Below are 12,917 nucleotides of genomic sequence, written 5' to 3'. Positions count from 1 at the left end.
ATGGGACATTTCTGTTATAGAAATATATAGCAAGTTCCATTCCTTCCCCAGATCAGCGATTAGTGCCTTCTTTGTGATGAAGATATAAACAAGGAAAGAGGAAGCCCAAGGCAAACTCAGCTATAGACTATTGTCAAAGGCAGGCTCAGCACCATGTGCTTATGTTTAGGACGACTTGATTGTTTCAGAAGAGACCACATTTTTCCTCAGGAAACAAGAGATCCCTGCACCCTGGGATGTGTAATTTAGTCCAATGGGAAATTATATTAACCTCAGGCGATGAAAGGGCAATTATTATAATGTTTGCAAACTGCTAAAATGACACACGGTGAGATTATTGTACATTCAAAACTGTTTAAGTAACTAAGCCTGTGCTCAGTCATGTTGCCCAATTTGGCTGTTACGTGCTCACTTGTACGTGAAATAGTCAGTAACCCTAGACTGAATTTGTAAAGTGCAAGGGCAGAGCAATCCTAACTCTAATCAGTGCTGTTTTTATGGAAAAAGAGGTGCCGGAACTCACCATGAGCACTTCCCTCTTTGAATGGCAGTGGCGCCCACCTGAGAGGTGCCGGAACTGAGTTCTAGTAAGCTCTGGATGAAAAGCAGAGCCCTGACTCCAAGGTCCGACCTTAATGAGTTATAGGCTAGAGACTGCAAATTCCACCCTACTTAACTGTGTCCTGTAGTACAATCCTGGGATCACTGATGCCTGGGACACTTCCATAGTTTAGTACTGCAGCTTAATATTTGAGAGCCAAATGTGTTTGAAAGTCTTCTTGGAAACTCCTACCCCTAATCCCAGATCTATAGTCACCTGGCTGTGGTTGGTCAGTCGTGAAAAGAAGAGACATGTCCAGAGTAAGGTTACCAGATTTTTTCCCCCAGTGAATCCGGGGACACTTTTCAACTTCAATTGATTTTGTATGGGGACTGATTTGTAAATCCGGGGACTGTCCCTGGGAAATGGGGATATCTGGTAACCTTAGTCCAGAGACACTCCTCTGTATACTAGCCACAATGGCTATGTTCTCCTGCCACTCTCAGAGGCAGCAAGCTTCTGAATACCAATTGCAGAGAATCACAAGCAGCGAGAGTGCTGCTGCTGTCATCCCCAGCTTGTAAGGTCATCTGGTCACCGTGAGAACAAGATGTTGGTCTAGTTGGGCCATTGACCGGATCCAGCAGGGCTCATCTTACGTTCTTATGGCTTCCTCTGTTCCATGGCTGAACCGTCATGGTAGACGCAATCTCTGGACTAAGCCTTGATGAGACCTGGCTCAAATTAAGCCAGAGATTCAGTCTGCAGTTTTGGGTTGGTAAGAATCATTTTGTGCTAAACAAGCAAGCATCTGGTTTGTACCATTGCCATTTTCCTCCGCTGCCTGCTTGCGTATCCATCAGCAGCTTTATGCTCTCCTATTGGTCTGTATGGGCTCTTTAAAATTGATTTAAGCAAGTGGCATACCTAGCCCCACTAGCGACACCTACCATGTTTCCAGCAAGTGAAAGAGCAGTGAAGCACTATGGCACCTAATGCCACATGGGATGCATGCTGCCTCTTATGCAAAAGGGCCGCTTGTCACATGTCCTGGCACTCCCACTTGATTACCTTTTTATGGGCATTGTGTGAAGACCTTTATTGTGTGAACTGGGACTCCACAGATGCAATTCCAGTCATTTCTGTTAGTGTGGCAGCTTCACATCCTGCTGTGATCAAGGGAACTGCAGAAGGAAGAGAGAAGCTTGCAGTATCGAAAAGTGCAGCACAGCATAACAAACTGTGCTCCTGGTCAGACTAAGCAAGCAAAATAGCTTGATTTTCCACCTGCCTTTTTGAGGCTTATTCTGGAGAGAAATCCAAAAAGACACTGCACGCATCTGCTAATGCAGTAAATAAAGCTTCAAGAGGCTACATTTTATAAGCAGTGACTAGTGAGGGCAGGTAAAGCTATTTGCAAACCTGTAAACATCTATTTAGTCGTGAACCTGATGCCTGAAGAAAGGCCTAAATGTCTTCGTGGCTAGAAGCATTCACTACTGCTTTCAAAAATAGAACCTTACCTCATTCCCATAAAACCAGTGAAACCTAGGAAAGCTAGGGAGGACACAGTTTTGGACAAGCATAGCAGGGATGGTCAAGGACAGAGACTGTTTTCTAATGGGTCCTAATATATTAACCACATAAGTGCTTACATTATGTTGGGCAGATGATCGGATGTCTCTGAGGCCGTAGAGGCAAGAGTTGCCGCATAGGATTTAGAGTTAAGTGGGGAGCCTCTATTGCCTTGTTTGCACGTAACAGTAAGCCAAACTATGGCTTGGCATGAATGAGCAAGCATGATGGATGCACAGTGAGAAACTCATGGCTAGTTGCTCCTCCCCGACTCCTGCTGTTGTTGTGCTTCCAGGGGCTAATCCATGGTTTGGCTTAGAGCAAGACAAACCACAAGCCTGGTTTCAGACATAACACTAAGCCAAACTATGGCTTAGCTCTGGGTGGAACTGGAAGCAGCAGGAGAGGAATAAGGCAGCTCAGATTGTCTCTTTGTGCAACAGCATGCAAACCAGGCTGATGACAGCAGTGTGCTTAAAAGCATGGCCCCACAGCCCCTTTGGACTCACTTCCCCTCATCTGTGTAGAGGAGGAGTATTACTGGTTAATTCTCTGGGGTTTTCAAAAATGAAATCTGATCTCTTCTGATGTCGTTTCAGAAACTCAGATGAAACATTTCATATTTTGTGCATTATTCGATGTGAACTGTTTTACAGGAAAATGCAAAATAGTCACAAACCACTAATAGTCTGATCTGAGACTTGGAGTCTGGGAAGTAAATGCCTTGGACAGGGCATGTGGATTGCTGTATCTGCAAAAAATAAGAAATTGTGGCATCTTCTGCAGGCTGATACCCAGCACAGACATCTAAGGCAGACATGTAGATGCTGAGTAGTTTCTACTACGGTAACATCTTTCTTGAATATAGCTGATGAACATAAGGCTTAGGGTAAAGTCTAGTAGTAGGGTTGCCTGCCTTAAATATTCAACCATCTCTAAATTGTCTACTATTGTAAACATTTGTTTTTGGCTACAATGTATCTGGCCAGAGAATCACACTTTTGTTTACTAGAGGCACAAGTTTAAGGAACATACTGTTTTGAAAAAAATTGATTCACTGAGTCACATAAGAATCTCATGATGTTAAGGTTCAGGAAAGTCTCTTGTGCCCTGCAAGTAAAAACGGTCAGCTAAGTCCATGATGTTATGTAAAGTCAATGGAGTTCTTGTTTCATCAGTTTTGCTCATATCATATAAAGTCTTAGGAGACAGAGGGGGTTGATTATGAACAGTACAACTTGACTTCTCACATAAGACAGATGATCTAAATGGGAGTGCTGCTTACATCGGACTATCATGTCACAGGGGGGAAAGCGAACAGAATGAGTTTTTATCATCACAAAATATGGATTAAAGGAATCTACCATATTTATTTTTAAAAAAACATTCATCCTCAAATAAGGCCACTATATTAACATCAGCCAATATGAAAGCTACCTCTGGTAGAACATTTTGTTTCTCACAATCATTCGGATACGGATTTATTATTTACAGTTTTATGGGGGAATCAGAGGACAAAGGGTATCAAAAAAGATTGTGCACATCAGTTATGGCAGCAAGAAACATGTTTAAATCCATTCATCCAGGGGGACTTAAAACTGAATTAGACCTCAATTGTTTTATTTGATTATCTGTATCCTTGCTGTTACTTTGTACTGTGGCTTTAAGCTTGGTCTCCTTGTTATCAGTTGCAGGTAGGTAGCCGTGTTGGTCTGACACAGTCAAAACAAAATAAAAAAATCCTTCCAGTAGCACCTTAGAGACCAACTAAGTTTGTCATAGGTATGAGCTTTCGTGTGCATGCACACTTCTTCAGATACATTGAAACAGAAGTCACCAGAGCCTTATGTATAGTCAGAGGGTGGGAGGGGTATTACTCAGAAGGGTGGTGGGAATGGGTGATTGGCTGATAGGAGTGGTAAACCTGTTGATGACTGTTAACGACTGCAATTGGTCTTGCAGGAAAAAGTAAGGGCTGAGGTGCTAAAGAAAGCTTGATCATGTATAATGAGATAATAATCCAGTGTCCTTATTCAGACCAGGTCTCTCCATGGTTTTAAGCTTGGTAATGAGTTGCAATTCAGCAACTTCTCTTTCTAGTCTGTTTCTGAAATTTTTCTGTAATAAAACAGCTACTTTGAGATCTTGTATAGAATGTCCTGGGAGATTGAAGTGTTCTCCTACTGGTTTCTCTGTCTTGTGATTCCTGATGTCATATTTATGTCCATTTATCCTTGTTATCAGTATCATCTGGGGCTGGCTATACAGTATATATTTTTCAAAAAATGTTGCTAGTAACAGTGACTACATAATCGCATGAGTACTGTTCCAGAGTATTTGAAAAAAGATTGGGTATTGTGAGGGGGAAGGCTTACAGAAAACAGCCCCCCCCATCAGAAGCAGCCCGTCTCCCAGCAGCCACGAGAGCGAAGGGTCTGATGGGAAGAGCCAGGAAACGTAAAGGGAGTGCCAGCCCTTTGGCAACATCCAAGAGCCCTCGCTCCATAGGCAGGGAAAGGGAGGGGGAAAGAGGGGACAGAAGTCAGGCAGCCCGCAGACCATTCCCCCCGACACCGGAACTGAGGAGGCGGAGAAAAGGGAAACGCTTCACAGTTCCGCGGCTTTTATGTTGGTCTAGATCGCGAAAGGCGCCAGTGCAGGAATCTGAATCGGAATGAGCAGACATGAAACCAGCAGCTCGTTACACTGTAAATAATGTGCACCAATAAAAACTTCTGAAAGACGAGCATGTGCCAGGTCGTTACTCAAGAGTAGCCACATCAACCCTGACAGGTATGTAACCTTTTTATGTTACAGTTTATAATTTCCACACTATTTGAAGTTATTGTTATGTTATGTATGTGCAGGTCATCGTTTGAATATTTTATTTTCAGTTAATGAAGAAATTACACATCTTTCTACTTACGAGTGTTATTGAACTAATTGGCTGATGAAGAACTGAATGAAACAGTAGTTGCTATCCGGAAACACTGTTCAGCAGAGTTCTAGAGTTGGACATCAGAATTGTACATTTACCGATTATACAAAGCTTTACAAGCTTGATCTCCACCGGGTAAAGTCTGGGACCGTGACTTATTCAAGGACTTTCAGAGACTTCAGTTTGATAGTTTTGATGTTTGGCATTATTCCATAAAGTTTCCTATACTGTAATTGTTTCTGGCCATCGTGTTGTTTTCGATATTGCTGAGGCATATTTTGCAGCACAGGGGTTTGTTTGTTTACTCACTATATTAACATGGCAGAATTCTGTCCTTGCACCCACCCCCAGGCATCAGAAGTGTTGTTTCTCAGTCTCATATAAAGAACAACAATCTTGCAGAAATTATGGTAAGAAATATTCCAAAGGCAGAAGGCACAGTAAGAAGGAAGTTCTAGTTTGCCGTAAGAAGAGTCTGCTGAATCAGACCCATCTCGCCGAGCATCCTGTGCTCACAGTGGCCAACCAGATGCCCATGGGATGCTCACAAGCAGGCCTTCATCACAACAGCTCTCTCCTTTCCTGTGCTTTCCAGCAACTGGTATTCAGAAGCATATTGCCCCCAACAGCAGAGTCAGAACATAACCATCAGGGTTAGCAGCTACTGACAACCTTATCCTCCAAAAATCCATCTAATCCACCTTTAACATCATCCAAGCTAGTGGTCATCACTGCCTCTTATGGGAGTCTTCTAAAGATGGCCAGGTGGTCTTCTTAAAATTAGACAATCCACTATATCAGCTGCTGTCTGGGAAGGTGTCCAGTTTATGGCATATCTGCTAAAATCAGGTGCTGTGAAATCTTACTGAAGCCAGACCAAGGAATGGACTGAAGATATTAGAGGCCACCCACCCCCTTGCTGAAGAAAAACAGGCCTCGGCCTGGTCAGTGCCTGGATGAGAGACTGCATTGGAGTCTTGTGTTTTAATTTCACATGATGAAATTTAGGGCAGTACCTGGCATACAGTGCTTTCCCACCATTTAAAATTTAGTGCGACGTGGAGTTATATTCATAAAAAAGCCACAACTCTGTAACGCAACAGATACCACAGGTACTATGTTTCTGTGAGACTCCATGCACAACCCTTCCAAAGGCTTTGTCAAGTCCAGGGAAGTGGGGTCCATGGCGGCAGTGGCAGCTGTGGGGATTGCCCTCACTTTCATTTCCGGGGAAGAGGGGTGCTGATCCCAGCAAATTTCCAGCAATATCTTATTCCAGTGATGGCGAACCTATGACACGCGTGTCAGATGTGACACGCAGAGCTCTCACTACTGGCACGCGCCCCATCGTCCCATTCATGCTGCTGCTGTTGTTTTTCCCCATTTGTTCTCCCACTCCTCCTACAGCTTGTCTCTGCTACAGCTTGTCTCTGCTGTTTAAACCAGGATCCTTTTTTGTTATTGTTGTTGTTGGTAGCAAGAGATTGGTTTTTAACCCTTTCTGTGCTGTTTTTCTGGCGCTTTGGCAGACTATAATTGGGTGTAACAGCGTTCGGTTTTTTAACCCATTCTGTGCTGGTTTTTTGGCGCTTTGGCAGATTATGTTGGTGCTGCGTGTTAGTTCCAGCGAATGTATTATTCATCATTTATTTCTGTTCTCCCCCCCCCCAAAAGCACAGCAGCTTTGGGGCATCCCCCCAAAAAAGCAAAGCAACTTTTGCACCCCCCCCCAAAAAAACTCCAAAACTTTGGTCAGCACTTTCCCCCCAAAAAGCTCAGCAACTCTGGGCACTTTGTGATAAATAAGGGGTTTTGGGTTTGGTTTGGTTAAATAATTAGTTTTTGGTTTATTAAATACAGTTATATATTATAATTATACATTTTTGTTATTTAAACTATAAATATAATGAAATTATGGTTTGTTTCTCGAAGTGACACACTACCTGAGTTATGCTCAGTTTTTTGGTGAATTTTGACACACCAAGCTCAAAAGGTTGCCCATCACTGTCCTATTCTGACGTTGACAACCAAGTCGCAGGCACCAGATGATAGCAACAACGCTTTACATTTTTCTTATTAGACCTTACAATGCTTTCAGATCTTAGCCCCGTGGAAGTAATAAGTGTAAGACGAAGCACCTCTTTGAAACAAGAAATTTGCACATCATTAAAAAAAACACCTAACTGGTACATAGCATCAGCACCACCAATCTCCATTGAAGTGCACAGTGGACAAGTGATACTGTATTGCTTTGCATCCATCTCACAAACAGCCTTGTTGCAACAAAACCTGACACATTTTGAGGGCCCCTAGTGTACCAAAACCAGAACAAGGTCTCTCTTGTTCAAGCTAGCTGGCCTCCCTGCATTCATTAAAGCCTCCTCTCTCTTTTTGCAGCGCTCACAGTTTTTCCAGCCTACATTCCGTTTCCACCAAGTTGGCAACTTCTGAATTTTTATTTCTAGCTGCATGGCATCCTCCCCCTCACCTCTGAAATAAAATGCTTACTGGCTTTCATCAAGGGAACCTAATGGGGGTAGCAAGTTGGACCACCTCCAAGCTTGCAGATTGATTGTTTTGTTCCCTTGCTGCCAGTCAGAACAAAATGCTTCACTCTTAGCAAAATTTGAGCATTTTTTATATATATTTTTACATTGTGGTGCATTGGGAAACAGGGCAGTGTGTGTAGACTGCAGGGTCAATGCCTCCTTCTCTCTGATATTTTCACAATGTATTCAGGTCCATTTAACATATAACCGAATTATGCTAACCTTAGTGATGGAAAGGAAACAGAGCAGATGCTCAGGGGTGTCGCTACACCTCTGTTTGCTTTCCACATATGAAAGTATCTCATCAATTTTCAGGATCTCTCTGAGAAATCCAAGAAGTGCTGGAGCAGAAGCATATGCGTCCTTGTCAAGATGTGTTTGCCGATGGTGACATGTCCAAGGCACTGGCCCCCATCAGGCAACAGGGGATTTGTTGCAATGTGAAAAGAGGCTCGTACTGTACTCACATTCTAGGACACAGGTGTAGCATTTTGAATATTGCAAAACACCTTTCCAGCTAAACCAGAGTTCTGTTGCTGTTGTAGTCGTTACCCCTTTAAATGGTCCCAAATTCATAACGATCCTCCAGTGAATGGCGTAGCATTAGCTCACTTAGAAAGAAGAGGCAGGATGGTGCCAGGCTTGGGAAACTGGGTTTCAATTTTACCTTCATTGAGTGGTCTGGGGCAAGGAGCTAAATTAGCTCACAGGGTGGTTGCAAGGAAGGGATGGACTGGAAAATAAATAAACAAAACCACATGTGCTGCTAACATGGACACGAGTGCTAAACTAGCAATAGATTCCACTAGGTTTTCAGAGAAATAACACGTTTGTCAAACAAACTCATAGTGGTGAAGATTCCACCTGGTCATTAAAGGTGGAACTGCATGTCGTATTGGCTGATGTATGTTTCCAACCCATGTTTGCAGGGGTAATGCAGGACCATGTCCCGAGTAGGGAAGAACTAGCAGGTAGGAGGTGCTTAACTCTTCCCAGATCCACTGGTTCTGACTTACATGTACTGTTCCTTGATGCAATTCCCCACCTCAGCCCCTGCCACTGGGAGAAGAGATTTAGCCTCTCCCCTCCCCAGGCTGTTTTCCCAGTCTAAGGGTTATCTTCAAAGCATTGAAAAGGAGAATGTCCCATGAGTTGTGTCAAGGTAATGAGAGCTAGTGCACTGTAGTGGCTAAAATACCTACTCCCAAGCAGAAGGCCCTGGTTGGAATCCTGCCTCTGTCACAAGCTTACTAGTTTGCCGTAGGCAAACCATTTTCTCTCAGCTGCCATTACCCATCTACAATATGGAGAAATAGTAATGCAGATTACTTTACAAGGTTGTTGTAAGGATTATAACTAGATAGTGCACATGAAACACTTTGAATTCCCAAAAGCTATAAACAAGCATTAAATACTATTTTTATTCATGCAGAGATTTAAAGGCCCAATTCTATTAAGTGCTAAGCAGACTCAATTTTTATGCCCACGATTCAGTAGACGACGTTCTCAAAAGTACAGATGAAAAACCAAAAAGGGGTGAACGAAGGGGAGCAAGAGAAAGGTAAGCAATCAACAGACTAATAAGTAAGGAATTCTCCCGCCCAATAGCTTCTTCCAGATAAAAAGGAAGTTTACTTTCTGCAAAAAAATGGGCCTTTGCCAATAATTCCCTTTATATTTCTTGCTATTTAGAATGACTGTTTAACATCAGTAGGTTTTGCATGGCAACTAAAAAGCCACAGCACATACGGTAGCTGGTAATCATAAGAGTTATTTCCCTTACTACATGACTAAGATTGTTCCTGGGTCTACAATGCACATTGAAAGCACATTCCAGAAAACAACAACAACAACAACAACAACAACAACAACAATGCTACACAATGCAGCAGTGCAGTGTTTGCTGCTGATTTACAACAGACAGCTAAAAGTGGGGAGAGGAGAGGGTTGACTCTATAGCCTTGCCAAAACAACGTAAGTGAATCAGTGCCTTTATGCATCATGCTGTGTGCCTGGCACACTCAAAGGCAACCTCCGTTTACTTTTCCCTCTTGCTGGAAAGGAAAGAATGGACTTTGGTGCAGGAAAGTATCCTCTGCACCATTCATCCCACTGGCCACATTAAATGACAGGCATTGGGGTCATTGTGGTAAAACACACAAAATATACTTTGGAATATTTTCAAAGGCTCATTGGATTTCTGTTGACTGTGGTATAGCTGGCTGCTAGATATTTTGGGATCTTTGTTCACTTCCAGGTTGCATTAAAGCCTGTCATTTGATCAACCTGTTTTGATTTTTTAAAAAACAAAAACGCATGGAACCTGGCTTCCTCAGGCATATCCCTAGCTAGATGAAAAATGGATCTGGCACAGGCACACACAATTCCAAAGTCTGAACCAGGCAGCCAAGGCTTGTGTATGCATATCCCTTTAAAAAAAAAAAAAAAAACATGGAATCCCACCGATCAGCTGTTTGGAGCTAAATGGGAGGCTCCATTCAGTCACCCCCTCCCACACAGATGAAAACTCTCCTCTTCCCTGCCAAACAGCTGATTAATGGGATTGAAGCTACAGTTGAAGTGCACTTGCTCTGTTGAATCAAAGCCCACAAGTGCATATCGTTTAAACATTACTGTGCAATTCTTGTACATGGATTCAGTCAGAAATAACAGAGGTTTCTGCAGTATATATAACATTGATTTAAGAAATAAACTAGAGCCGCAGCCTGAAAGGAATCCTGGTGTTTTTCCTCTCTGGCATGAAGCCCATGAGAAGAGGAGTTTGCGGGGAGGACCAAAAAAATATGCTCATACTGTATATGAATGTGCATCCCACTCTAATCAGAGCCCTTCTCTGTATGCAACAGGGAAAATGCGATGTGGTCAGCATGGTGGCATCATGCTGAGCTGTCATAGGAATAATAACATGTCAAGAAGAGAATATGAGAAAACATCCTCATATTTTCTGCCCCACAAAGCCATCTTGCAAAACGATGACTGACCTCTGCACTAGGGATCGCAATTTCAAGCCCCAGAAGTGCTCTTCAGATCTCTTTTTATCCTACACAACCAATACATTTACAGTACATAAAGAAGAAGAAGCTTGGAGATGCTCTTAAGAGAGTTACTCTTTCTTTGTGGTATTGTCAAGGGCAGTGAACCTACCACATTTGCCTTTTGTGTTACATTTCCTGTGACCAGCTATGCACCTCCTGGGAATTCTTCTTCTTCTTCTTTTAACCACTTCCATCTTTCCTTCTAGCCACAGCAACATAAAACAACAGCAACTGTGGTATTCTCTTTGAATGCCCATGGGGAGAGGGTTCTTTCACCATTGGCAGTTTCTTTCCCTTAGAATGTATCTTATTTAAACACACAGTTTCTTCTGAAGAACCAGGACATGTAGCTGTGGGGTTTTAATTGCACGACACCATCCAAAATGCCCTCATATAGAAAGTCAGGATCTCCAGTTCACAAGATTTGCTCAAATATATTGATTCCTTCCCCGGGCCCCAACCCCATCACCGGGGGCCTCTAACAAGGCCGAAGTGTGTTGCAATGAGGGTCAGGGGAAGTGACATCAGTGATGATGTCATGGGGGAAGTGCTGCCTCCCATGGGCTCCTCAGAGCAGTGGGTATCTAAGGTCAGTGGTTGGGAAATGGAGCCAAGACTCATCCCCTCTGCTCTGCAGAATTATGAGCAACCCATTTCCAGCAAAACTAGAGTGCTTAAAAATGATGGGGTGATGTCAGATGGCGGGATGAGCAGAAGCTGCCTTATACTGAGTTAGTTAGATCATCTAGCTCAGTACTGACTACACTGTCTAGCTGTGGGGACAGATCCACACCATACATTTAAAGGACATGCGTCCTCAGCTAATTGGGAACCACTGCATTATGGCCTTTCTCACAGAGCTGAGGGAAAGGAAGCTGAGTGCCAAGCAGGATTAAAATATTAGGGATAAAACAAGAACTGAAGGTAGAGCCATACACTTGTTTGGTTTTCAACCTCCTACTGTTTAAGTGTCAAATTAAAAACATCTAATTCTCTTGAGCTCTTGGCAAGTGATCACATGATCTTTGTTATTTGTTACTTTTCTAGTCTGCCGCTGAATCTACTATTGTCTGGTGTGGGTTCTAGTCATGCTGTTTTGATGTGTGTGGACTGGATCGGATATTGTTTTATCTTGGACTCTGAGATGTCTTGAAGACTTTTCAGTGCAAAAGGCAGAGCATAAAAAATTCAAACAGCAAAAAAATTTTTTGACTAGATATTATGGTTGCAAAGCAGAAGCTGAGCAAGGGCCTCATGTGCTCTTAGAATTTCATTTGTAAAAGCCACCACCATGGGATCCATGTAGAGAGAGAAATACGTTCTGGACACTGGAGAAGGCAATTTCTGCATTCTAGGCCAATTCTGGACATCTGGGAATGGCTGCTTTGATGAATGTGTTGAGGATAATTATACAAGATATGCCTTAGCTGCACAAATCAGTGACCAAGGCAACTCGCTTTCCAGTTCCAGTTCCAATTAACTGAGAAAGTGAAGAAAAGGCACAGGCCATCTTACAGGAATCACTGATACATGGAATTCAGCAGAACTATCAATGTGGCTTAAAAGGTCCTGTGCCCCCCAATGAGGCTCTGTTAACCATGACCTACCGTTCATTATTCAAAGCCATCCTTGGTGGATCCAGGTTGGGGTTTTCCATAGACTCCATCTGAGGGCAGCGTAAAAAATAATAAAGGGTGTGGAGGGCATCAGGGGACCAGGAGATGGGTTGCTGCTGCTGCCTGTTTTGTCGTACAGGACTCATGCCAGGGCGGAGTGTGTTCAAACATTGCATATGGTGCATTGCTCGTGACACTAAATCACCTGGAAAAGGAGCAGAGGAAGGAAGAAAAATAGTATCATTTACTAAAAGTTCCAGTGAGTGCCTTTCAGCCACAGTCACTGCAAATACAATCGAGAGGGAGCCATTTACCGTTTTCTGTTCATCTTCATAAAATTGTTGAGGCTATAATTAAGCTAACTGAAGCTTTCTGCTAGAATTATGAAAGCTGCATTTCACTGTCAAGCCCTGGGGCAGTACTAAATCTTCCAATTTACAAGACCACCCCCACCTCGCCAGTGTGCATCTCCTATATGAGACCTTAGAAGTTGTCAACTGAAGTATGACACTTTGGTGGCACAATGGGTCCATGTGTCTTGCTGTTAACCAGAAGGGTGGTGGTTCGAGCCCACCCAGGGATGGCTGTGGGTGGGATTCCTGCATTGCAGGAGACTGGACTAGATGACCCTCTGGGTACCTA

General features: G+C 43.2%; 1 protein-coding gene across 1 annotated transcript in view; it reads right to left on the bottom strand.

Moving 5' to 3' along the window:
* ABTB2 (ankyrin repeat and BTB domain containing 2) overlaps positions 1-12,917 on the bottom strand; it is a 153,222-nt gene that overhangs the window by 38,027 nt on the left and 102,278 nt on the right. Inside the window, exon 3 of the mRNA XM_035116548.2 lies at positions 12,267-12,480. Within this exon, the coding sequence (XP_034972439.1) occupies positions 12,267-12,480 (214 nt within the window). The remainder of the gene's footprint in view (positions 1-12,266; positions 12,481-12,917) is intronic.

Source organism: Zootoca vivipara, chromosome 1, assembly GCF_963506605.1.
Source record: "Zootoca vivipara chromosome 1, rZooViv1.1, whole genome shotgun sequence".
Taxonomy (NCBI): Eukaryota; Metazoa; Chordata; class Lepidosauria; order Squamata; family Lacertidae; genus Zootoca; species Zootoca vivipara.
The sequence above is the reverse complement of the archived record's forward strand: the minus strand, read 5'-3'. Positions and strand labels throughout refer to the sequence as shown.